General features: G+C 50.2%; 1 protein-coding gene across 1 annotated transcript in view; it reads right to left on the bottom strand.

The window, feature by feature from the left end:
• ALDH1A3 (aldehyde dehydrogenase 1 family member A3) overlaps positions 1 to 27,703 on the bottom strand; it is an 82,167-nt gene that overhangs the window by 36,053 nt on the left and 18,411 nt on the right. Inside the window, exons 3-4 of the mRNA XM_075346005.1 lie at positions 23,971 to 24,111; positions 23,567 to 23,696 (exon numbers count right to left, since the gene is read on the bottom strand). Of these exons, the coding sequence (XP_075202120.1) occupies positions 23,567 to 23,696; positions 23,971 to 24,111 (271 nt within the window). The remainder of the gene's footprint in view (positions 1 to 23,566; positions 23,697 to 23,970; positions 24,112 to 27,703) is intronic.

Raw genomic sequence — 27,703 nt, 5'->3', positions numbered from 1 at the left:
TTGCGATCTCGTCACGTTTGACACGTACCAACGATTCACCCCCTGCTGCGAAATCGCTGATCGATGCCGAACAGCTTGGGCCATTTCTGGCTCGTTGGAGTCCTGCTGGGCTGCATGAATCTGTATGTTTGACACCCTATTAACGATTTCGTTGACGACCTAGATGAGATGCACGAAGGCGTGTTGTTGCGTCCCCGTTTCCGCGCCCCTCTCTGCACCGATTGGTTAGCTCCAGGTGCAGGTGCGGCTTCGATCCGAAAAACACACCAACAAAGCGACCGGGTACAATGGACGAAGGAATCAGGGTGGAGACGCAGGTTCTATCTCAAAGTAAAGCGCAAAAGAAGTGACAAAGGGTGACGCGATCCAAAATTTAACCGCTAGATACGCCCCCAATCAGAACGCAGTATTGGCCGCCAATGAAAGCGGAGGGGGGGTATGGAAAAGGCGACGCAAATGCACGCCTACGTGACTCACTGCATTTTACTACGCCCCTAATGGGATTAGAATCGTTAACATAGTTGCTGTGTGACAGGGTCCCAGCGATTTGAAAGATCGTTATACGGGACGCATGCTCGTTCATAAACTCGTTATGTGTGACACCCAACATGCGATTTCAACAACGACTCATAAACGATCCAGAAAGTGTGACGTAGTAGCGATCTCGTTCACGATCTCGTTATGTGTGACTGGACCTTAAGACACTACCACCACCATATTTCACTGTAGGTACCATTTACTTTGAAAAATGAATTTAGAACCACCCCCACACCGTGAGAAAGTGTTTGCAAAATACACAATGGAGGCTAAGAAAGGTAAAAAGGGTTTTTTTCAGCTCACCTGGTAATCAGTAGAACTGGTTCCTCTGTCCAGGACGGTGCAAGGAGGTGGGCTCCGTGTTCAGGAGTGGAATGGCAATAGGTTTTGGAAAGGTGTTTCCTGTCCAGCAACACGTCCAGAGATGGTTTAATTAAAATTTCATTTTATTTTAGAAAAAACATAAAACTGATCACTCCCTTGAACATCATATCATGATCATATGATGTTCAAGGGAGTGATCAGTTTTATGTTTTTTTTCTAAAATAAAATGAAATTTTAATTAAACCATCTCTGGACGTGTTGCTGGACAGGAAACACCTTTCTAAAACCTATTGACATTGGAGGCTAAGGTAGAGGACACACATTCAACATTGAGACTTCTGTTTCTATAATAGCTGCTCCTCTTAGGCTATGTGTACACTAGAAAAAGGATTTTTCTTAAGAAATTTCTTAAGAAAATGTCTTGAGAGTGAAGGATTAGTGCACCTGCGCTAAAAAACGCACCAAAAACGCACCTAAAATAACTGAATCCTGGAAATTATTTTGCAGGATTCAGTTTTTTCTCAAAGTGACAGATTGTGACTGAGGGAAAATGACGGAAATGTGAAAGTAGCCTTATTGACCGACAATAGGTTGTGGCATAGTGGTTCCTGGGTGCATTGCCAGAAAATAGAGAACAGCGCCTCTGTGGTCAGCAGGCAGACTGTAATAGTCTGGTAGAAGATAAGGGCCTTAAGGCTGCTTTAAACGCTATGATTTATCTGACGATATGTCGTCGGCATCACAGTTTTCATGACGCACTTCCGTCATTGTTAGCGACATCGTTTCGTGTGACACCTACGTGCGACTCCAAACTATCGCAAATAGGGTAAAAATCGTTGATCGTTGACACATTGTTTAGTTTCAAAATATTGTTCGTCGTTTGGAACACAGCAGACATATTGCTACGTTTGACATCCTGCCGACGACGAACAACATCCACATGACCGCCTTGGTCAAACAATATATCGCTGAACGATGTAGCGTTGTTTGTGGGATGTGTACGTGTAACCGCTACAAAACGACCTGAGTGATCTCGGCAAATCGTAACAACAATCTGGGCATGTCACATCGCTAATGAGATCGCTAGCGATATCGTTGTGTGTAAAGCAGCCTTTAGTCTTTGGACAGTCACTGTTACTGCCAGTGTTGGGGTTTTCAAATGCAAACCCAGAGTAGCCTATCCCTACGGGAGAAGCCACGTGCCTAGATACGAAGTGGAGAATCTGTATGTTCCACCTCTCCTCTGGAGAAGAATGCTGGTGTATGCATAATGTATACAGTAAAGTTAAAGTGTTTTACAGCAGCCCTGAGTATGTTTTTGGCGCCTATGAACAAAGACCTGCAGCCTGCGAACTGAACCAGCAGCCCCCAGGTAAATACACAACACAGACTCCACCGCACACCCCAGGTCCTGTCCGTGCAAAGCGTCGGGCAGGTGCACGACTACAACCCCTGGCCTCAGCCATCACCCGGACCAACCCTACAAGTGGATTAATATTAAACTATTACCAGTGATGTTTAGATTTTCCTGCATACTATTACAGTTATACAAATTATCATCCTCATACCCATTATTCTGATGTTGTGTCCATCCACCTCCTATTAGTTTAATTTGTCTTTTTTTTTTTTAAATTGGGTTTCCAAGTTTTCTGTTGTCAATAAACTCTTTTTGTATTGAATATTTATTTGTTCCAATCTGGGGCTTTCTAGGTTCTATAACAAAGCAAACATCTCTCGGTGAAAGTGATTCAGTGTCTCCTGATCTGAATCCAACCTAAACACTCTTGGGGGATTCTCAAGACACAAAGTGAGCATCAGTCTCCATCCAGCATCCAGGATCTAAAAGACTTCATTCTTTAAGAATGAAAAAAATGGAAAAAGATAGATGTTATACTTGAAGTGGGGCATATTCATATTTGCATCAACTAAATTGAGTAAAAGTGAAGATTTTGTTCTGAAAGTTATATGACTTAGGAACGTCTGACTGACGGCCCTATCTTGCCGTACTGACCCAAACCAGTTATCCACGTATTACCGCTTCTCAACCCAAAATAAGACACAGACTGCGTGACATTGGATGTAAAGGCCACAGCAGCCTCGTTTATTATCACCAAAATAATAAATAACATTTTAGTCATAAATATAGTAATAACTCCATAAAACATAACCACCAGCAAAGGAGGGGGGGTAAGTGAAGAGTCCCATTGTACATGATTGCAACATCAGCTCCACCATGTGCCCCCAGCCGCACCACACCGGCTCGAGGACACCCAGCCGAGTGTTGCTCCACCATGTGCCCTCAGCCGCACCACTCCGGCTCGAAGACACCCAGCACATTAACATGCCCTGCTGTGACCCAGCACAGCAGGGTCCCACGTTAACATGTCCCGCTGTGACCGAGCACAGCAGGGACCCACCAACCATACCATTGCACCACCAAGGGTAACCCGTTCCTGCACTGGGTTCGCCCCCGCTCTTTGTGCAATCCACCGACTTCAAATACCCCCCTCCTTCACGCCGACTGCTGCGACAAGGTCAATCCTCTTCGTCCTTCCATGTCGATCTCCAGAATTCTTGAAAAGGGTGGGTGGGCGGGACAATTCCGGACGTCTTCCAGGTAGTGAATGAACCTCCCACCTCATAATTCGGCCCTATATATACTATCCCACATCTGACAACCCCCTGACCAATTACATGTCCCCACAGCACTTAACTCCACCTCCCATTTTTCCCGCACAAAATGCCCTACACTTTAACCCCTTGCTAACCCTCAGGCCTAGCATCCCTCCTCAGTCATGTTGCCCGCCCTTGAGCCCCTTCAGGGCAGGCGTCCGGGCTTTTCTTGACTTAGGAACGTCTGACTGACGGCCCTATCTTGCCGTACTGACCCAAACCAGTTATCCACGTATTACCGCTTCTCAACCCAAAATAAGACACAGACTGCGTGACATTGGATGTAAAGGCCACAGCAGCCTCGTTTATTATCACCAAAATAATAAATAACATTTTAGTCATAAATATAGTAATAACTCCATAAAACATAACCACCAGCAAAGGAGGGGGGGTAAGTGAAGAGTCCCGTTGTACATGATTGCAACATCAGCTCCACCATGTGCCCCCAGCCGCACCACACCGGCTCGAGGACACCCAGCCGAGTGTTGCTCCACCATGTGCCCTCAGCCGCACCACACCGGCTCGAAGACACCCAGCACATTAACTTGCCCTGCTGTGACCCAGCACAGCAGGGTCCCACGTTAACATGTCCCGCTGTGACCGAGCACAGCAGGGACCCACCAACCATACCATTGCACCACCAAGGGTAACCCGTTCCTGCACTGGGTTCGCCCCCGCTCTTTGTGCAATCCACCGACTTCAAATACCCCCCTCCTTTACGCCACCGCGAGCACGTATGACACCTTGTACGTGCGAGTCCCACCACCAAAGATCAACCAGGGCCATGACCACGGCTCCAGTAACCAAAGCCTTAATTGCAATACCAATGGGACTAAACCGAACACCATCAGACCGCACAATTCACCACAGACACAAACTCCCCTGCCCCGAACCATCTTCGCAAAAGAACTGACCGAATATGTACCTGAACCCAGCCGACACCCAGGGCCCGATCCTTCACTAAGCCTGCGCGACCAGTCCCCAACGAGCAGCCTGAGTCGCCGACCTGACCCCGAAATAATGGGACGCGAACTCGGCCTCGTTGAGACCGCAACACTGCAGGCACCTCGAAAAGCACCCCAACTAATAATTCGGCAAAGCCGACCTGCCTAATGGTAACAATGGGCACACGCCATGTTTCCTTGATCTCCAGCATTTCCCTGACAACTTGCCATGTCGACAAACCCGGCAAGCCTCCAAACAAGTGATCCATTGTAACCGAACACCCCCCGAGCACTACACCTTGGCGGCATACCAGTGGGCCAAGGCCATCATGCCTGAGGAAACGGAACAAGACCAGGGGCCTCTCCGCGCCCAAGTCAGTTCCACACAGGTACTCTGTCAAATCATCCGGAGGTCCCTCCTCCCTAATTAGTAACACCCATCCTAATCTACCTCACTATATTACCATTACCAAACCAAGCCATAAATTATCCTGGACACCCCGGCAACACCAAAACCAAGTCAATCACCAATCCTAGGTCTGAAAAGACCCCACTACTATCGCCAATGTGCCAAACCTAAAGTAAAGGAAGCACACCTCCAATCTCCAACTGCCATGCCCTGCCCAACAACCCGCGCAACGTATAAGGTCTGGCCTACCATCCGCGGCCAACCGCATAATCACAACCAATCGTATCCCTTAAAGGGAGCTTGAAACAAGTAGCCGAAGCCACTACCCCTTTACAAAAAGGAACATGAATTATTCTCAATGCCGCCACTATAATGCCCACATATCTGCTGAATACTCTCCAACCGCAAGACGACAATAAGGCTCTTCCCGAAGTACCAAAGGGGTTTAACCACAACCATGAAAGACCGTTATCGCATTCCTGAACCACAAGGAAGCACCCGCCGCCCCTATAAGATAAATGTACACGAAATTCCTTACTGTAACTGCCCCAGTAAAAGACCCATTGAATACACGCCCACCACCTGAGGGCAACCAAGACCCAACCCGGGATACCAAAAGAGTCTAAAGACCCACCCTACTATTCCAGGACTGGGGGCACCATTAACCACACCTTTCGCCAAACCCTGCATACAGCAGTACCCGGCACCAACCATAACTAAGCCTTAAACTACCACAACCAACGCCAGGCCCTATTTATGCCACTGACTCGCCCACCCCAGGGCTATGGGACACCCGGTGCCGGGCAGAACTGGTCCGGTGATAGTCAGTGGTGGCTGGGCCCGGCTCCGTGGCCCTGGTGGGTGTCAGTAAAATATGTGGCTTGAAGTAATAAAGTTTGTGTTCGTGACGCCACCTGTGGTCTGCGGCTATTAAGCCGCCTCTGCTGTGTAAGGCCTCCGGGGTGATGATGTGGCAGCAATGTTGGTACTGCTCCCCACAGGTGGAGCAATGCCCGGGGCGCTGTTGGTGCTTGTGAGAGTCTATGGGGTTGTGCGGCTAACACGGTGCAGGGCCAACAGGCAATGAAAGAATCAGGCTTAAACAACAGTCTCTTTACCTTTTCCTCTTTTACTTCGAACACAGTCCAGTCCTGGGAGACCGTTACAGGTGGTGATGGGGATCCGGTCGGCCTGGAAGTACTTGGGGTGATCTTTCTGGCCAGCTGAGTATGAGGCCTACTCCTGTGCTTTTCTTTGTTATCATAGGACCCTGCTTCTCTGAATCCAGCAATGGCCCTCTTTCTGCTGGGACTGATGGTACGTCCCTTTCCCTCTGTAGCAGGCTGCGCAGGCCCTCTCTCTGGTGCTTCTCTGCTGGAGTCCACACCGGGCCTTGATGCTGCAGCTGTACCTTTGGGATGTTTGGGCCAGGGGCTTGCAGCTCTCCTGCCCTTCGGATTCGGCTACCAGGGAATATGTTTAAGCCCTGGTGGCCACAGACTCCGATGTCCGAGTCTCTCTGCTGCCTCTCAGCTACTCCTGCTTCTCTGGACCAAGCTACTCTAGCTCCAGGCCCCAGATTCACAGGACAGCTCACTCTGCGTCTGTTCACTTCTACTGCTCCCTACAGACTAACCACTACTTCCTCCCTTCAGCCAGACTTAAGGAATGCTCCCTGAAGTTCCAGGTTCAGAGCTCCCCCTGCTGGCCGGAGGGAGAACTGTGTTGGGTGTTAACTTACTGGCCAATAGATCTCCCAATTACCTCCAGGCTCAGCATTAACCCTTTGGGAGGGCAATGCTGTTGTGGCGACCAGGTCCTGGGGCGCCACACTCCCCCTTAGTTAAATTCAGTACTCCCGGACTGTAGAAACAAACATAACATGTTAGAACATTTCATCCCATTATGGGAGGCGCATTACTTGAACGTTACAAACTTAAACATTACTATAAGAGTCCAGTGCGGCTCCCTGCCGGGTGTCCATTACACTGCTCCATGGGGGACCCGCCGCGATCAAACCCCCAACGTAGGCTCTGGGCGTGCGTCAGAGCATTGATGACCCCACTCTATGCACGCCGGACGGGTTTTCCTTCAGGGGTGTTGAACACACTAATGCTAACTATGAACAATTTAGGTGTTGGCCACCCATTATTATTATTATTATTATTATTATTTATTTATAGAGCACCATTAATTCCATGGTGCTGTACATGAGAAGGGGGTTACATACAAAATACGTATACAAGTTACAGTAGACAGACTAGTACAGAGGGAAGAGGGCCCTACCCTTGCGGGCTTACATTCTATAGGATTATGGGGAGGAGACAATAGGTGGGGTGTAGGTCAGGCGGCAGCTCCGCACGGTGGTCGGGCGGCAGCTCCGCACGGTGGTCGGGCGGCAGCTCCGCACGGTGGTCGGGCGGCAGCTCCGCACGGTGGTCGGGCGGCAGCTCCGCACGGTGGTCGGGCGGCAGCTCCGCACGGTGGTCGGGCGGCAGCGAGTTCATTGTAGATTGTAAGCATTTCTGAACAGGTGCGTTTTCAGGTTCCGTTTGAAGTTTGCAAGGGTAGGGGATAGTCTGACGTGTTGAGGCAGCGAGTTCCAGGAGACTGGGGATGCTCGGGAGAAGTCTTGGAGTCGGTTGTGTGAGGAGCGAATGAGAGAGGAGGAGAGGAGGAGATCTTGGGAGGACCGGAGGTGACGTGTTGGAGTGTAGTGGGAGAGTAGTTCGGAGATGTACGGAGGGGAAAGATTATGCACAGCTTTGTAGGTCAGTGTTAGAAGTTTGAATTGGATACGGTGGAAGATTGGAAGCCAGTGGAGGGACATGCAGAGAGGAGAAGCGGGGTGGTATTGAGGAGAGAGGTGGATAAGTCGGGCAGCAGAGTTAAGGATGGACTGGAGAGGGGCAAGCGTGTTGGCAGGGAGGCCACAGAGGAGGATGTTACAGTAGTCGAGGCGGGAGATTATGAGGGCATGCACTAGCATTTTAGTAGATTGCAAATTGAGGAAAGGGCGGATTCTGGAAATATTTTTGAGTTGAAGACGGCAGGAGGTGGTGAGGGATTGGATGTGTGGTATGAAGGATAAGGCAGAGTCAAAGGTCACTCCGAGGCAGCGAACTTTGGGTACTGGCGAGAGCGTGGTGTTATTTATTGTAATAGATAGATCAGGTGGAGAGTGTAGGTGAGACGGAGGAAAGATGATTAGTTCAGTTTTGGCCACATTGAGCTTTAGGAAGCGAGAGGAGAAGAAGGAGGATATAGCAGATAGACATTTCGGGATTTTGGACAGCAGAGATGTGGCATCTGGGCCAGAGAGGTAGATCTGGGTGTCATCGGCATATAGGTGGTATTGGAAGCCATGGGACTTTATGAGTTGTCCCAGGCCAAATGTGTAGATAGAGAAAAGTAGGGGTCCTAGGACAGAGCCTTGAGGGACGCCAACAGAGAGATGGTGGGATGAAGAGGTTGTGTGGGAGTGGGAGACACTAAAAGTCCAGTGGCCCAATTGTCCATTTTTGCAATCAAAGAAAAAGAAAAACATTTTGTACACAACATTACAGACATTTTGCATAACTATTTACATTCTAATAAGTACTCCCTCTCTTTCCCCTATACAGTTGACTCTCTATACCTTGGAGGGGGTTGTCCCCGAGTGCTGCGTTGGGACCTGCGTAGCTCTGGTGTTTGCCCCTGACTACTTGGTGTGTCTTCTACCTCAGCACTACAGGTGGGCCTAACCCCGATAGGTAAGCGTGATGGTTGCCTATGTGGTCTAAGAGTCGCCAAGGGTATGACAGGTTCACCACTGACAGGGGGTTGATCCTCCTGTTCCACTGCTGGCGTGTCATCTCGTGTTGGAGCGGACGGTTCTTTAGGTGGATCCGGAACCTTTTCTGTTTCTGGCTCGACCAACTGCGGAAACGTCAAAACTGGTACCACTATGGCATTGTTTATTCGGGTCCAAGTTTTGAGGAATTTTCCAAGGATGGTTTGAATCATCTCCCCTTCTTTCTCTTGACTTTGGGGACTTCCTTGTACTTCTTCCATTTCTTTTTGGATTCTGCACCGTTCAGGGCACGCTTTCAGGCGGTCTCGAGAAATTGCTTGATAGGTCTTGCCTTCATCCTTGCTTATGAGGCATACCTTACTATTGTCAAAGTTGGAGGGGATAATGGTGTAGGGCTCGTTTTCCCACTGATCATCCAATTTATGCGTCCTCCGCTTCTTCTTGAGGACTTGTTCTCCAGGTGCTAAGGGAGTTGCTGGGGCTGTTTGATTGTAATGCTGCTCTTGTCTCGTTTTTGCTTGAGACAGGCTCCTCTCTACGCACTCCTGGACCTTACGGTACCGCTGCTGCCGTTCTGTATCCCAATCCTCTATTTCTTGAACCGCCTCAGGCGACACAGTCCCCATCTCAAAGTCTACAGGCAACTTGCCAGGTCTGGCTCGCATCAGGTAAGCGGGGCTGCAGTTGGTCGAATTTACTGGGATATGGTTGTACAGGTCTACCAGATCTGGCAACTTCTCTGGCCATTGGTTCCTTTCTTCCAGTGGTAGGGTCTTCAGCATATCAATAACCACATGGTTCATTTTCTCGCACAGTCCATTGGTTTGGGGGTGGTACGGTGTGGTTCGGATTTTCTTACAGCCGTACATGTTACAGAACTCTTGGAACACTTCGGCCTCGAATGCAGGACCTTGATCAGTCAGTACCCTTTCCGGATAACCGTGAGGTCGACAAAAGGATGCCTGGAACGCTCTAGCTGCTGTTCTGGCTGTCTGGTCCTTCACAGGCACTACTACCAGGAAACGAGAGTAATGGTCCACAATGGTGAGGGCGTACACATAGCCTGACCGGCTTGGTGTTAACTTCACGTGGTCCAGGGCCACCAACTCCAGGGGCTGCTTCGTGACAATTGGCTGTAGGGGAGACCTTTGGCTGGCATCATCCTTCCGCCTCAGGTTACACGGGCCACAGTCTCGGCACCACTTCGATCATCTTTCTCATGTGCACCCAATAGAACCGATCACGGAGTAGGGCCTCCAACTTCTTCCACCCGAAGTGTCCTGCGTTATCATGATACGCTGCTAGGACCATTGGAGCATCCCTCTGCGGAACCACTATCTGCCAGACAAGTTCATTTGTTCGCCAGTTGACATATCTCTTGCAGAGCTTGCCTTGGTAGGTGAACAGTCGTCCCCTCTCCTTCCACAGCTGCTGGGCTTCCTCTGGAGCGTCTGGGCCAAGATGGGTCTCAGCTTGCGCTAGCTTCTCTTTGACCAATCGCACGGCCGGGTCACCGTTCTGTGTCTCTTCCCAATTATGGTGGAGTAATGGGTTGACCGAGACCTCGTGCTGGCTTGAGCGCTTCACTCCCACAGCATGCTCACACTGGGAAACACCTTGGTGATGGAAAGCCGGTAACTCTATCTCTTCGAGTTCATCCAGGTCTTCTCCAGACTCGGGTAAGTGAGGCATTCTGGACAGCGCATCAGCATTGTTATTCTTCTTGCCAGCCCGATACTTGATGGTAAAGTCAAAGTTAGACAGCCGGGCCATCCATCGCTGTTCCATCGCACCTAACTTGGCTGTTGCCAGGTGTGTCAACGGATTGTTGTCCGTGAAGATGGTGAACTTGGCCGATGCCAGATAGTGCTTGAAGCGTTCAGTCACTGCCCAAACAATAGCGAGGAACTCCAGCTTGAAGGAACTGTAGTTTTCTGGATTCCTTTCTGTGGGCCGAAGCTTCCTACTGGCGTACGCTATCACCCTCTCTCTGCCTCCCTGTACCTGGGACAGAACTGCTCCCAGTCCCACGTTGCTGGCATCTGTATACAGTACAAACGGTTGGCTGTAGTCAGGGTAGGCCAGAATTTCTTCTCCCGTGAGAGCCCCTTTCAGCCGGACAAAGGATGTTTCTAGTTGGCTGCTCCATTCAAATGGAGGGCTCTGCTTCTTAGCCTGCTTTGGCTGGCCCACCAGGAGATCTTGAAGGGGCGCTGCTATCTTGGTGAAACCATCAATGAACCTTCGGTAGTAGCCCACCAGTCCAAGGAACTGCCGCACCTCCTTCACTGTGGTGGGTCTTGGCCAGTCCTTGATTACAGTGACTTTCTCCGGATCAGGTGCCACACCTTCTGCGCTGACCACATGACCCAGGTACTGTACCTTTGGCTTCAAGAGGTGACATTTGGACGGCTTGATCTTCAGGCCATATTTCGACAAGGACTCAAACACTTCTGCTAAGTGCTTCAGGTGGTCCTCATAAGTCTTGGAGTAGACTATGACGTCATCCAGGTACAACAGCACGGTTTCAAAGTTGTGGTGGCCCAAGCAGCACTCCATCAACCTTTGGAATGTCCCTGGGGCGTTGCAGAGCCCGAATGGCATACAATTGAACTCACAGAGGCCCATTGGTGTCGTGAATGCAGTCTTCTCCTTGTCCGCCTCTGCCACGGGAACCTGCCAATACCCACTGGTGAGATCCAAGGTGGAGAAATAGTTAGCTGACTTTAAGGCTGTTAGTGACGCCTCTATTCTGGGCAGTGGATAAGCATCTTTATGTGTAATGCGGTTAATTTGCCTGTAATCTACACACATTCTCATTGTACCATCTTTTTTCTTTACGAGCACTAGTGGAGCTGCCCAGGGGCTACAACTATCTCTGATAACCCCAGCCTCCTTCATTTCTCGTAACATTTCCTTGGCACACTGATACTGTGCGGGGGGTACAGGGCGGTATCTCTCTTTAATGGGATGATGGTCACCCGTGGGGATTTGATGTTTAACCCCTTTCACCTGCCCAAAATCTAGGGGGTGTTTGCTGAAGACCCGCTCGTACTCCTGTACCACCCGGTAAACCCCATGCTTTTGGTGCGAGGGGGTGGAGTCGGTGCCTACATGTAATTTTTGGCACCAGTCTTCCAGCTGCCCCTTGGAGCCATTGTCTTCCGCCTGGTCGGACGGGATCAAGGGTTCCACTGTTTTAATGGTATTGTTGCTGACAGTGTACAGTTTTGCTACAGTGGCGTACCGGGGCAATTTGGCCTCCTCCTCCCCACAATTCAAGACACGGACGGGCACTCTCCCCTTGCGAACGTCTGCTACCCCTCTGGCTATCAGGACTCCAGGCCTACTGTCTGAATACACCGGTTCTACCAAGGCATGGTAATCCTGACCCTTGAGGCCTATTGCTGCCCGACACCATATCAACATTTCACTTCTTGGGGGTATTGCAATGGGGAGGGGGTCACTTACCCTCACACTGCCAATTTCTCCTCCGGCCAGCTCTACCTGCTGCCTCCTCATCAGGGCTCTGATCTCCCTCTGTAGGGCACGCTGCTGCCCGGAGCTGGCAGTTTCAGACGCCTGTTGCAACAAAATTATCACTTCGGCAATACAATTTTCTATCACATTTGTACCAATGGTTAGCAGTGGATCAGATTCTTTGCGATCAATATCTACAATTATCATCCCCTGACATGGCAATTCCACCCGCCCCACTTTAATGGTTACTTCTTTGTACCCAATTTGAGGTAAGGGCTGACCATTACTGGCCACAATTGTTAAATCATCATCTGGGCCATGGTCAATGTCTGAATCAGCCCAATATCTTTTGTACAGTTTGTGGGGGATGGTTGTTACCTGGGACCCCGTATCCAGGAGGGCATTCAAAGGGATCCCATCCAGCACAATGGGAAGGACCGGTCGTCCTCCCACATACTTGCTGCGGCTGGGGTTTGAGCCGGGCTTCCTTACACCTGGGGGTTGGCTCCTGGCCCCAGGCTCAGCCCATTTAAAGGACAGCGTCGTGCAATGTGGCCCGCCTGGCTGCAGCGGCGGCAGATCGGTTGTCCCGTTGAATCATACCGGTCTGTGTCTTTTCCTCGGGTCGGCGGAATCCTCCTCTGTCGCATCCATGGGACGTCATCTGGGCTGGAGGCCAACTCGATTTTTGCGGGCGAGGGGGTCATTTGTAGAGACTGCACGGTCTTGGCAAGGGCAGCCACAGTCTTGGTCAGCTCCTGGACCTGCTGTCTGAGCTCTGCAGTGGGATCCTTATCCAGGGACTGCGCCTCAGCCCCTGCAGTGGCTCGTGTTGCAGGCACCACCCCGGGGTACGTGATAGCAAGAGGCCGGAGGGGTACTGGGTCATTCGGTGTAGATTCTCTCAGTACCCTGATGGCCTGGTCCTTAAACTTTGCAAAGTCCAGAGCAGGGTTCTGCAGGACCAGGATACGCAGCTGGGTCCTGTGGGCATCTGACAGGAGCCCCTCTATGAACTGCTCAGTTAGGAGTTTGTCTTCCTCACGTACACTCTCTGGGTCCACCTGTTTAACTGCTTTCAGGGCCTCTTGCAGGTTTAAGGCATAGTCCCTTATGCTGTCTGTGGCCCGCTGCTTGCACCCAAAGAATCTCATCTTTATCTCTGCTGCGGTGCGGGTGTCAAAAGTACTCTTTAGCTTGGCCAGTATCTGGGTTGCTGTCCCTTTATCTGTATCAGGCCAGGACTTCACTTCACGCTGGGCTGCGCCGGCTAGCTGTCCCGTTACTATGCCCACCTTCTGGCTCTCAGTCAGCGGATACACCCGGAATAAGCTGTGCAGGCTTTCTCTGAAGTCACTCAAGGTATGGGACTCCCCGGAGTACTGCGGCAGCCATTCTGCTCCCGGTATGTACGGCATGGTGATCGGCATTACCGGCGCTACAGTGGGGGCTGGGGCGACGGCGACTGGGACTGCTTCGGCCGGTGCTGCGGCGCCTTGGGCGATGGCAGCCACCTGCTCTCCCTCTGAGTCGGACATCTTCCTCCCCCTTAGTGAACCTTACCAGGCTCCGTTCACTTTTCAAATTTTCTTCTGGGTCGCGCGGGGTTAACAGCGCTCTGCTCTGATGGCGCGCTCCCTTCGCGCTCTTTGTCAGGCACGCCCCCTTTCTTCCTGCGCTCGGCGCGGCTAATGGCGGCGGCAATTTACAACCAGTACACAGTCTTTTAAGCACAATTCCTGCAGGCGCACAGTACCCGGTGGGACCGGGCACGAAATCCTGTTCGTGACGCCAAAAGTTGACTCGCCCACCCCAGGGCTATGGGACACCCGGTGCCGGGCAGAACTGGTCCGGTGATAGTCAGTGGTGGCTGGGCCCGGCTCCGTGGCCCTGGTGGGTGTCAGTAAAATATGTGGCTTGAAGTAATAAAGTTTGTGTTCGTGACGCCACCTGTGGTCTGCGGCTATTAAGCCGCCTCTGCTGTGTAAGGCCTCCGGGGTGATGATGTGGCAGCAATGTTGGTACTGCTCCCCACAGGTGGAGCAATGCCCGGGGCGCTGTTGGTGCTTGTGAGAGTCTATGGGGTTGTGCGGCTAACACGGTGCAGGGCCAACAGGCAATGAAAGAATCAGGCATAAACAACAGTCTCTTTACATTTTCCTCTTTTACTTCGAACACAGTCCAGTCCTGGGAGACTGTTACAGGTGGTGATGGGGATCCGGTCGGCCTGGAAGTACTTGGGGTGATCTTTCTGGCCAGCTGAGTATGAGGCCTACTCCTGTGCTTTTCTTTGTTATCATAGGACCCTGCTTCTCTGAATCCAGCAATGGCCCTCTTTCTGCTGGGACTGATGGTACGTCCCTTTCCCTCTGTAGCAGGCTGCGCAGGCCCTCTCTCTGGTGCTTCTCTGCTGGAGTCCACACCGGGCCTTGATGCTGCAGCTGTACCTTTGGGATGTTTGGGCCAGGGGCTTGCAGCTCTCCTGCCCTTCGGATTCGGCTACCAGGGAATATGTTTAAGCCCTGGTGGCCACAGACTCCGATGTCCGAGTCTCTCTGCTGCCTCTCAGCTACTCCTGCTTCTCTGGACCAAGCTACTCTAGCTCCAGGCCCCAGATTCACAGGACAGCTCACTCTGCGTCTGTTCACTTCTACTGCTCCCTACAGACTAACCACTACTTCCTCCCTTCAGCCAGACTTAAGGAATGCTCCCTGAAGTTCCAGGTTCAGAGCTCCCCCTGCTGGCCGGAGGGAGAACTGTGTTGGGTGTTAACTTACTGGCCAATAGATCTCCCAATTACCTCCAGGCTCAGCATTAACCCTTTGGGAGGGCAATGCTGTTGTGGCGACCAGGTCCTGGGGCGCCACACCACGAGCCTTGGATGCTAATCTCATTTAAATTACGGCATCCAAATAAATTGCTTGCTATCACCCGTACTGAAAATGCCCGCCGGGGAGACCCCCCAGCAAATTATCCACCGGGTACGCCGAAATGGCGCCCGACCCACCGCCCACTTCCAAAACCCCGAAACCCCAAGCGACAAAGACTTCAATCCCTAGATCTTTTGTGTCAGAACCGGCCGCAACCCCCGCCAACGACACAAGACCATATTCGCTGCTTGCTTAACCGCAATTACCACTCCAATACCGTTTACTTGCTACACAATGTGACGGTCATACTCCTGACGTCCCGCACATAAACCACTGCATCAAACTCACCAGGCATACAAACTGAATCACAATCATGTGACAGCTGTCCTTAGGTGAAACGGTCCCCCTACAGCAATACAAAGTGTCACTCCCGTGGGCGCCACATACCCGCCCAGTGGACTGGCGCAAATGGCCAACTACAAACAGGCTTCCCAGACCGGCGAGTAAAACCCCACCATACCATCAGTGAACCCAGATGCACTGATCAACACGCCAAACACCCCCGCAGTCGTCACCCGTCCTACACGCATCCCAGCCCCAATCTGCCGGGGCTGCACAATGGGAAACAAATCCAACCAGGCAAATAGTCCTGGTCACGGAATTTTAGCCTAGTCCAGACCAAGCCTGGGCCCCTAGACCAGCAAGTGGCCCAAAGCCCCAGGCCCGTAGTGATCACAAACCCAAATCTCCTATAAGGAACCCCTTGCCGCCATGGCGTCTGTGTGTTCAAAGGCTGGAAACAAAGCAACACTCTGTCAAATCCACCATCTGTACCATGGTAAACGACCATTAGAATCACCTTACCTGCCCACGTACCAGCCAGTGAAAAGATCTCTCCCACGCAGACCAGGAAAGTGGCATCTGATAACCGTCCCCATAGGCAACGGCAAATACGCCGTCATATGCCGTTAAGCCACCAAGCGCCTTACTCGCGAATATAACTCGGGCCCCGACAAGCAGCCCACTATCCACCAAAAGCCTATTAGCAACCGTCGACATTTTCGCCAAGTAACCAGCAATATAAAAGCCACGCCCCCTGGATATACGAACAACCCAACACCTAGGAGCACCTCGGAAGCCCGGTACCCGGCCCCTGTACCCAAATCCATCAATAGCCCCTTACTGATACCATCCATCATCCACCAGCCCGGACCCCAGACAATCACAAAAACCAATAGGGTGGTAAGCCCACAACTAAAACTGTACTCGATACTTATGCGCCCCAATGAACCCCAAGGTGGGCGCTTAACAGCAGCGGCAACCAACAAACAGTTGCCGAGAAGATCCAGTTCAGGCAGAGGGGGATCCCCAACCACCCCTTATACCCCCTACAGCTCCAATAACCGGCCATAGACACAGGCACCAATTCCCCGGACAAAGCCTGCTGCACCGAATACGCTCAAATTACAACATGCAAGTATATAATGCCTAAACCGGTAGCCTTCCTGCCTCGAAACAACCCCCATGAACAATGAAGATCTGCTGCTGCAGCAAAAGAAGAGCAAACCAATGTCATGTCGGCAGACAACACACCCCCTTCCATCGTCTGATTATAAGCAACTTCCCTGTACCCACCAGCCGGTCTAACGACAGCCAACAAAACCCCGCACAACCACTCAGCCCCTTTTCTGAGTCACCCATACCGAATGAATACCTACAGCCACACACTCAGGGAACAACACCACGGTCCTTAATGATCCAATCGTGACCGCAGACCCATCCGCCAAAAGGCCCCCCACCAACCCCTGCTACTGGGCTATGGAACCCCCAGAGGTGCGGCTAATCCCCGCTACCCCCAAACCACTCTGGACCTCACCGTAGTACCGCCTCATGGCCGTCCACCCTTTAAAACCACATCAGGTATTAAAAACCCCGCGACGCCCCGGAACGTACGACTTAAGACCAACCAACAACCAGAAGCATTTGAAAACCCCCACCACCTACAAAGAACTGAAACTTAAATAAGAGGTGCAAGTGAACCTTAAGCTTACCAGGCTGACTCCGGGGTAACCCCCGGAACAGCCGTCACGTGTCCTCCGCGTCGAGCACCGTCTGAACCTCACCGAACGACGCAGGCCGTCCTCCTCCTGGGCAGAAAACAGGCGACTGGGACCTCGCCAGCGACTGCCGGTGAGATCAATCTGCTGCACCACCCGGAGGACGCCTCAGGAGATGTTCACCGACCCAGAGCCGTAGTCGGGGGCTCCGGCCGCGCAGATGTAAGACTGCCTCCGTGCAGGGATCCAATCGCCCCTGGGTCCCTGCCGAACCCAGCTTCAGAGTCTCAGGGGCCCCCCATAGCTTGGCACCCCCAACCCATCATGTACTAGCAACGTGTCGCTCTGGCTCAGCACTGACATGCCGCCGCTGCCCGGTGGACCCTGTATGGCCACTCGAGCTAAACCTCTGGTGGATCCGGATAGCCATGATGCCAGGGGCCGGTGCTCACGCCGCCAGACCACGCACCGCGCCACGGGTCACGTGGCCGTGTCGCCCATGGTGTCACGCTGACCCCTGCACCGCACCAATATGAAGCTGTCAGGGCCAGTGATGTCACTTACCACCGCCCGCACCGCTGCCGGACTGACATCTGGGTTCATGAAATCCTCCCCACTTCTTGCTTTGCAGCCGCCGACGATCGCTGCAGGATTCATCGCTGACACTTCCGGGTCAGCTGACACCGGCGCCGAAGCATGTGACCGCATCGCCAGACCACGTGACCGCGCCGGGTCACGTGGCCGCGACGCGCGCGTCACCAGTGCACGCCACGACCCGGTAGTGGAGGGGAGGCCGGACACGTCACTCACCGCCCCGCTGCTGACTTCCGATGCAGGTTCCGTCTTCTCTCCTGGCTCCACACGTGACCGCGCCGCCGGCCCACGTGACCTCGCCACCAGCCCACGTGACCCCGCCGACCCCCGTGACCCCGCCGACCCACGTGACACCGCCGACCCACGTGACCGCAGCGGGTCAGGCGAGCGCGGCGGGTCAGGCGAGCCCGGTGGGTCAGGCGAGCGCAGCGGGTCAGGCGAGCGCGGCGGGCCACGCAGCCGCGACGCGCGCGTCACCACTGTGCGGCGCGATCCGGAAGTGGTTGGGGGGGCCGGCCACGTCACTCACCGCCCCGCTGCATTGATCCCGCGGCCCGACTTCCGGCCCAGGCCCCACGTTGTCCCGTCTCCTGGATCCGCCGCCGCTGCCGTGGGTCTGCCGCTGGGGCTCCTTCTCCGCCGTTGGCTCCTCGGCATCGTCTCTGGCTGAGGCGCTAAGGAGGCTGCGGTCTTCGCTGCCGCTTCGGAGGCAGAGGGGTCCCATCTACAGCGCCGCCGACTTCGCCGGACCATCGCCGCAGCTGCTCTTCCTCTTCATCTGTACCATGAGGCCCCCGATCTTCAGGATCCAAGCGATTCAGGAACAATTCCGGACGTCTTCCAGGTAGTGAATGAACCTCCCACCTCATAATTCGGCCCTATATATACTATCCCACATCTGACAACCCCCTGACCAATTACATGTCCCCACAGCACTTAACTCCACCTCCCATTTTTCCCGCACAAAATGCCCTACACTTTAACCCCTTGCTAACCCTCAGGCCTAGCATCCCTCCTCAGTCATGTTGCCCTCCCTTGAGCCCCTTCAGGGCAGGCGTCCGGGCTTTTCTTTATTAACCTTACTTTCAGGTTTAGGAAATATTCTAGGATTCTCAGTGTTGTCAATATGGAAATTGTTCATGTGTTCAGTGAGATGTTGATTTAAATCTTACTTTTCATAGGGGGTGTACTCATTTACCCTGAGCTCTGTATAGCCCTTTGTCCTTTCCCATCCCTCAGTTGAACTTGATGGACAAGTCTTTTTTTCAACATATTAAATATGTAACTAATATGTTTGTTGGTTCTATAATATGGTAATACTATACACACACTGGTTGGAAGCTTCTTGGTATATACAGCCACCTGTCAGTGACACAGGCCTCCAGGTTCAAAGCTCTTGTGCTGGGGTGTTTGGAAGCATAAAATGGAAACGTGCCCCATGAGACGTGACCCAGAGGTGCTGTTGTAGGAGGGTGGTCTGCGACCCTGCACCCCCCTTCAGAAGAGAAGTCATTGCTTTTATGTATAATGTGTAAGGTGTATTTACATGTATAGTTGTGTTAACCTGATTAAAGGGAACCTGTCAGGTGCAATATGCACCCAGAACCACGAGCAGTTCTGGGTGCATATTGCTAATCCCTGCCTAACCGTCCCTGTATACACTAGCATAGATAAAGAGATCTTTAGGAAAAGTATTTCTAAAGATCTTTTATCACATGCTAATGAGCGCAGGTACTAGTCCCGAGGGTGTTATATCACCGACTAGCCGCCCTCTTAATGTTAGGATGCACACGGGCATACTAACATGCTATTCAATTCAGCATCACAAGCAATGTTTGCTGTGACCGCGCTTCTGAATGCCGGGCACTTCCGGTCATGCGCAGTATGAAGCCGGGTGTACGTCCCGGCATCAGAGAGGTCTACTGCGCATGACTGGAAGTGCTGGGCATTCAGAAGAGCGTTGATAGCGAACACAGGTATGCATGTCACCGCTGGTGATGCTGAATTGAATAGCATGTTAATACACCCCTGTGGGCATGCTAAGAGGGCAGCTAGTTGGGGGGTATAATGGCCTTGGGACTAGTCCCTATGCTCATTAGCATAAGATAAACAATCCATTTGTCTCTGCTAGTGTATACAGGGATGATTAGGCAGGGATTAGCAACAATTGATCGTGGTTCTGGATGCATATTGCACCTGACAGGTTCTCTTTAAGTCCTTGTGTATGTTTATGGGCACAGTGCTAGCAGCCACCACTAGATGTCACTAGTTTTGGTTTCCCTAGTTGTAGGGAAAAGATTAGCCTTCAGGAACAGGGGCAGTGATATCAGGGTTAACAGCAGAGTTAGACCACAGTGAGGGAAGGTTATTTTCTGGGTTTAGCAGTGTTGTGTAAGGTCAGTAAAGGCGGAAATAACGTGCAGGAGGAAGCAGAGGTGACCGGAGTCGGATTGTGGCTTAAGCTCCATGGAGGCATATCGAGGGACAAGAGCGCACTTTCCCCACCAAGCAGGTAAGTGTGAATAGTGAAGACACAGGCAGAACAGTTTGTTACAGAAGAGAAAGAGGACACTTGGATGAAGGCTACTGTCACAGAGGGACAGACTCTAGAAGTGTCCCCGGAGAAGTAGCATAGCCGTGCAGGGTACTCTAACCACAGCAATACACATTGACCCAGGTGGTTAGATACTTGGGGACAGACATGGGCCAAACTACCCTTCCCTCCTTTGTAGCTGTCATAAACATGTCTACAGCCGTATTGGAAGAGCCGGTCTGTAATAAGATGTCAGTGCCTTGAAGAAACCAAGTTTGAAATGTGTGTCAAGCAAAGTGACATGGTGTTTGAAACCTGTTGCCAGTAAAGTACGTGCAATTTTTAACTGTTGTGGAGACATTCTTAATGACTTTGAACGCAGTACTGCACAGTGAGAAGCCGGCCTGTGGCCAAGAATTACTGGTGCGACAAGGTAAATCTTCCACACACTCTTAACTCTTTCCTGCAGCGTGCTGGGTGAGGAAACAGAGCCAATCACCCACGACTGCCGCCCCAAGCATACTATGGCTAAGGACACACGGTGAGAAAAACAGAGCGAGTGGAATGCGATAAAAAAATTTGCGTTCCACCAGTACCCATATTACTTTATGGGGCAGCTCCCATGAGCGATTTTTTTCTCAGCCCTAATCGGACCATTCGCAGCATGCTGTGGGTGGAATGCAATTAGTTTTCACTCGCACCCATACAAGTCTATGGGTGCAAGATAAACATCACATCGCACTCGCATTACACCGGTGTAATGCGAGTGCAGTGCGAGAATCCCAGCAGCTGATAATGGAAGGGATAGGGAGATTAGTCCCGCCCTCTCCTCTGCAGCGCCCACCCTGTTCTCCACGGCTGTGCTTTGATCACAGGATTGCATCACAGTGGCTTGGCAGTTGAATGACATTCGGCTTACACTCCAGCAGAGTGAGAGTCGAGTGTCATGCGATTCACTCGCATTAAGGGTGGCTTTACATGCTGCGATATCCGGCCCGATATCGCTATCATGATACCCACCCCCATCGTTTGTGCGCGACGGACATATCGCTGCCTGTCGCGCACAAAATCGCGCTCCCCCGCCACACATACTTACCTGTCCTTCGACGTCGCTGTGACCGGCGAACCGCCTCCTTTCAAAGGGGGCAGTCCGTTTGGCGTCACAGTGATGTCACTAAGCGGCCGCCCAATGTAAGCGGAGGGGCGGAGATGAGCGGGACGTAACATCCCGCCCATCTCCCTTCCTTCCGCATTGTGGCCGGAGGCAGGTAAGGAGATGATCCTCGTTCCTGCGGCGTCACACATAGCGATGTGTGCTGCCGCAGGGACGAGGGTCATCTTCGCCCCAGCGACAGCAGCGATAACTGGCAGCAGACCCCCATGTCAACGAGGAGCGATTTTGGACGTTTTTGCAACGATCCAAAATCGCTCCTAGGAGTCACACGCTACGATATCGCTACCGCGGCCGGATGTGCGTCACAAAATCCGTGACCTCAACGAGATCGCTGTAGCAAAATCATAGCGTGTAAAGCCCGCTTTAAGGGAACCTGACACCAGTTTTTTTCAATATTAAACTATAAGTATCATCTTCTGCAGCTCCTGGGCTGCATTCTATGAATGTGCACCTTGTTCCCTGACTCCCCTTGCAGACCCCAAAAATAACTTTATAAAACATGACCGTTACATTTGCCAATGACATGTGTGGCTCGGATGGGCGTGCTCTTTTTCGACTCCTGTCTCCCCTCCTGCCGCTGTTCGCTGTCCTCCTTTCTTGATTGACGTGATGACACCTACGTCATCACCCATGTTGCTCTTTCAAATCTCGCGCCTGTGCAGTCATGTCCGCTTGCGCAGGCGCAGTTCACTCTGCCATATCGCAGACAGAGCAGAAAGCATGGCTGTCCTTGCGCGCGCTGGTGAGCTAAATGCGAAGGCACGAGGATTAGGTCGGGTACGAGAATGATGCAGTGATGCCATGCACAACGCCGACCATAATCTCGTGCCTGCGCATTTAGCTCACAAGGTGCACCTTCATAGAATGCAGCCCAGGAGCTGCAGAAGGTGATACTTTTAGTTTAATAGTGAAAAAACTGGTGACAGGTTCCCTTTAATGACCATGTGGCCCCAGCCTTGCACTGTAATTCACTGGGTGTGAGAAACCTACCAAGTATGGCACATTTGCATGTACTTCACTTTCACTCAAGTATTAATGCTTTCCTCCACTAAAAATAAATTTCTCAGGCATATGTCTTTTTCTTGCACTTCCTCTATGTTCCCTGGGACAAGTACTTATTAAATCTGGAGCAGCAGAGAATTTTATGGACTTCTCTTTGGCCACAAGGCTGAAAAATCCATTAGTTTTTTTGCAAATATCACTGAAGCTAACCTCTGTGAATAGCTCAACAATTCCTGGTGGTTGTATCCAATTACCTGAAGTGAAGGTAACTTTTCAGATTGGTGCAGACGTGTTGGTGTTGAAGACGTTTCTTTTTTTAGCTTTGACACTTTCTGATACACCGATGCTTTTGGGACTTCTGTGGCTAAGGCTATATGCTCCAATCATTGACTGGTCGTCACCGAGTGGGGATCATCTTCTGGTCATTACTGCTTGAAAATTCCACCTCAACCACTTTCTCATAAACTCTGCTCTGCATCTTCTGCCTCTAATATTCCTGGCTCCTATTAAGACTTTGTAGAGCTCTTCTCCAAGCATGGGACCAAAAAGAACCACAGGGAAGTAACTAAACTTGAATGTGTCCTCGATTCTGCCTCTTCATTTTCAACTCCCCATCTGCACGTTGTTCTCTGACCCTCATCAGGTCATCTTCTACAGTAAAAACAGTTTCTGCTACTGATCCAATCATGAATTATGAAGTCAACCAAGTTCTGGACTGTAAAATGAGGCATGTGGGTGGGACCCCAAAAGGGGAGATACTGTTATGCATCTGCCTCAGTTAAGCAGGGCCTCATCACCCCTTCCCCTATTGCCGTTGCTCTCTGTTGTGTTCCATGCTGGGTTTTACAAGTGTCCTGGCATGCTCCCATGTCATCGTCTACCTAGACCTAACAAAGACCCACTAAAACACACACCTGTGTCTTGGTATTTAGACTCTTGGTCTGTTTTACTTTGCACCGCTACCTGTTCTTGACCTGCCTCTGCCTGCAGTGTCTTGGACTTTCCGGGGCTTCAAGTGCTGGCTCCATACATGCCTTCCTGCTGCTCCACCAATGCCCAGAATCCATGTGCCCACCCGGACCTGGGCTTAGAGGATCCACCTCACAAGGTGAGCCCTTAACAGTACAATTCTCATCATGGACGGAAAACAGAAGTAATACATAAACAGCAACTTACCCACCGGGATTGTCCTTCCTTGGATTTTGTCAGCCCATCCTGCAAAGTAGCGTAGTGTCCGGATACAACCCTCAAGGTCTATAAGGAAGGCATGCAGGAAAGGTTTTCCAGTGTCCATCGTTTCTAAAGTCTGTAATATAATTTGTATTGTACATTAATAGGGGTTTTACAACTAGGCATATGCCCAAACATTTAGAATAATACATTTTTATGACCTATTGGGTCATTCCCAGCACAATTTTCATAGATACCATTTATTGAGGGAGCCACACATGTTTGTATGACAGTGGTGTGCAGTGTGGCCTGTCCTCTGGTAATTGCATTGGCCATACATTTATGACATATCCATGTAAAATTCTATAACCAGAGGTCAAAATGAATTAGGATATAATGAATGGTCTTACAGCCAGAATAACTCTATCTCGCTCCAAAAGGTCCGCCAACTTGTGAAGAAGTTTGCCCCTGCCACTGGCATCCAGTCTTCTCCATGGGGTTCCCTTATTGAATGCTGCTCTTGCTGCTTCCACTGCTTTGTCCACATCTGCCTATTGAAAATGCCACAAAAAATGAAAATGCTGTCACAAGAGTTGCTCGAATGACACATAGCAAATGGGTCTAGGCTACCATTATTGCTTCATGCTTAGGCTTTCATATACCACGTGGGGAAGCAAGGCACATGATTAAATATGGATATCCTGGTTTTAGTATTTGTATAATGAAAAGTTAGAAAACGTTATTGTGCTTTTGGTATCAATCCCAGACAGCCTTAGTGGTTTCTGCTTGCAGTCAATCATAGAGAACTTCCAGTGGATACAAACTTATGCTGGATTATATAGCTTTTCATATTAGAAAAAAATCAAATATATTTTCTGAAACCATAATAATTTTTAAAGATTGTGCTGCGATCAGGTTTGTGATCTCCCATATACAGTGCCTACAAGCAGTATTCAACCCCCTGCAGATTTAGCAGGTTTGATAAGATGCAAATAAATTAGAGCCTGCAAACTTCAAACAAGAGCAGGATTTATTAACAGATACATAGATCTTACAAACCAACAAGTTATGTTGCTCAGTTAAATTTTAATACATTTTCAACATAAAAGTGTGGGTTAATTATTATTCAACCCCTAGGTTTAATATTTTGTGGAATAACCCTTGTTTGCAATTACAGCTAATAATCGTCTTTTATAAGACCTGATCAGGCCGGCACAGGTCTCTGGAGTTATCTTGGCCCACTCTTCCATGCAGATCTTCTCCAAATTATCTAGGTTCTTTGGGTGTCTCATGTGGACTTTAATCTTGAGCTCCTTCCACAAGTTTTCAATTGGGTTAAGGTCAGGAGACTGACTAGGCCACTGCAACACCTTGATTTTTTCCCTCTTGAACCAGGCCTTGGTTTTCTTGGCTGTGTGCTTTGGGTCGTTGTCTTGTTGGAAGATGAAATGACGACCCATCTTAAGATCTTTGATGGAGGAGCGGAGGTTCTTGGCCAAAATCTCCAGGTAGGCCGTGCTATCCATCTTCCCATGGATGCGGACTAGATGGCCAGGCCCCTTGGCTGAGAAACAGCCCCACAGCATGATGCTGCCACCACCATGCTTGACTGTAGGGATGGTATTCTTGGGGTCGTATACAGTGCCATCCAGTCTCCAAACGTCACGTGTGTGGTTGGCACCAAAGATCTCGATTTTGGTCTCATCAGACCAGACAACCTTGAACCAGTCTGTCTCAGAGTCCTCCAAGTGATCATGAGCAAACTGTAGACGAGCCTTGACATGACGCTTTGAAAGTAAAGGTACCTTACGGGCTCGTCTGGAACGGAGACCATTGCGGTGGAGTACGTTACTTATGGTATTGACTGAAACCAATGTCCCCACTGCCATGAGATCTTCCCGGAGCTCCTTCCTTGTTGTCCTTGGGTTAGTCTTGACTCTTCGGACAAGCCTGGCCTCGGCACGGGAGGAAACTTTCAAAGGCTGTCCAGGCCGTGGAAGGCTAACAGTAATTCCATAAGCCTTCCACTTCCGGATGACGCTCCCAACAGTGGAGACAGGTAGGCCCAACTCCTTGGAAAGGGTTTTGTACCCCTTGCCAGCCTTGTGACCCTCCACGATCTTGTCTCTGATGGCCTTGGAATGCTCCTTTGTCTTACCCATGTTGACCATGTATGAGTGCTGTTCACAAGTTTGGGGAGGGTTAATTAGTCAGAAAAGGCTGGAAAAAGAGATAATGAATCCAAACATGTGAAGCTCATTGTTCTTTGTGCCTGAAATACTTCTTAATACTTTAGGGGAACCAAACAGAATTCTGGTGGTTTGAGGGGTTGAATAATAAATGACCCTCTGAATAAACTTTTCTCAATTTAAAAAAAAAAAATAAAAAAGAAATAACATTATTTTTTGCTGCAGTGCATTTCACACTTCCAGGCTGATCTACAGTCCAAATGTCACAATGCCAAGTTAATTCCGAATGTGTAAACCTGCTAAATCTGCAGGGGGTTGAATACTACTTGTAGGCACTGTACTTGTACCCTGACAACATACTTTCTAAGTGTGTCCTTTTGACCACACATTTTTAAACTGCAAATAAAGGTAGCATAGTAGAATAGCGTAGTAGACTTCATTATTCCCTACAACAGTATCCAGTAAAAAATAAAAGTAGTTCGAAGTTGATGGATATTTTTCTAATATTCCTCCAAACCAGAGAATAACATTTACCTTGTTAAGAAAGTAATGGCATTGGTCAGTAGAATTACAGTAGCATGTAGTAACAAAAGACATAGTAGTAGAAGATGGCTGCATTTTTCCTCCTACAATCCAAAAATGCTAAAACGTTTACTGACCTCCATAAAAATTGGCCTTATAGTATGTTTTTCTTAAGGCAATTACAATGTAAACCAATAGACAAACACCTATAAGAGTGAATTAATATAATCTCTGCAAACAAATGAAACTAATACACTCAATTCATTACTGTCCTTCAGCTGGATCAAGGGCTGGATTAAGAATGGTGAATGAACTTGGGCAAAAAATGTGGCGGAAGCCCACCAGACCCCACATCAGCAGAGGAGAAGTAGCACTTGGCCCTTTTCTTACTCTTAAGGCCACCTTACACGCAGCGACATCTTTAGCGATGTTGCTGCTGATCACACCCGCCCCCGTCGTTTGTGCGTCACGAGCAAATCGCTGCCTTTGGCGCACAATATCACTAGGCCCTGTCACACAGACTTACCTGTTGTGAATGTCAGCTATGCTTTGGCTGCTGTGAGGCTCCCTCTTGTGGCCAGGAATGGTTTGGACAGAGACCAGGTGTGTTGAGCAATGGGCGTTTCCATTAGTAACTCTCTGCTTATTTAAACCCTGGTCGTATAACAGGCTATGCCGGATGTCAGTTGTTGTTTGTTCACCAGCCTGCTTCATCCTGCTCCAGACCACATCTACCACAGATAAATGCTTGGCTCTTTATTTTTGTTTGGTTCTTTTTATTCTTATCTGAGTTTGTCATTTGCTATGGTGGTTATAAGTTTATTTGCATGCAGGGATCTTCCCTCTCAGTTGCTTAGCTGGAAAGCTCCCTGCAGCTATGTTTGGCGTATTGCTCCTATAAGTCCATGTGTTTGTTGCTTCTTGAATTCGTAATGGTTACTGCTTTCTGTTCATTGGTATGACAAGAGCGCCTGGTATAGGACGGAGTTCAGATCTAGCGATCTGAGGGCTTTTTTGTACTATTAGGTTGTTGTATTTTTGCAGGGTTTTTCTATGGCCACCATCAGTCCTTTTCCTGTCCTGTCCTATTTAGTCAGTAGGGCCTCACCTTTTGCTAATCCCATCATCTATCTGTGTATTGTGTTTTCCTATATCACCGCAGTCTTTGAATGTGGGGGGCTTGCTATTCTTTATCTATTTTCTGAGGCAGAGAGTTATTCATCTTTTCTTCCTTTAGGATAGCTAGTTCTCCGGGGTTCGCGGTGCACAGGATGTTAGTTCACCCCTCGGCTACTTCTAATTGTGATGGTTAGTAAGGGGATGGCGGCCAGATTAGTTGCCAATGCTATTGTCACCTTTTACCAATGATTTATGGTTGTCTTCCATGGTTCCGGATCATAACACTTACCTTCCTAGCGACGTCACTGTGACC

Source organism: Anomaloglossus baeobatrachus, chromosome 4, assembly GCF_048569485.1.
Source record: "Anomaloglossus baeobatrachus isolate aAnoBae1 chromosome 4, aAnoBae1.hap1, whole genome shotgun sequence".
Taxonomy (NCBI): domain Eukaryota; kingdom Metazoa; phylum Chordata; class Amphibia; order Anura; family Aromobatidae; genus Anomaloglossus; species Anomaloglossus baeobatrachus.
Note: the sequence above shows the minus strand (reverse complement) of the source record. Positions and strands in the feature narration are given on the sequence as shown.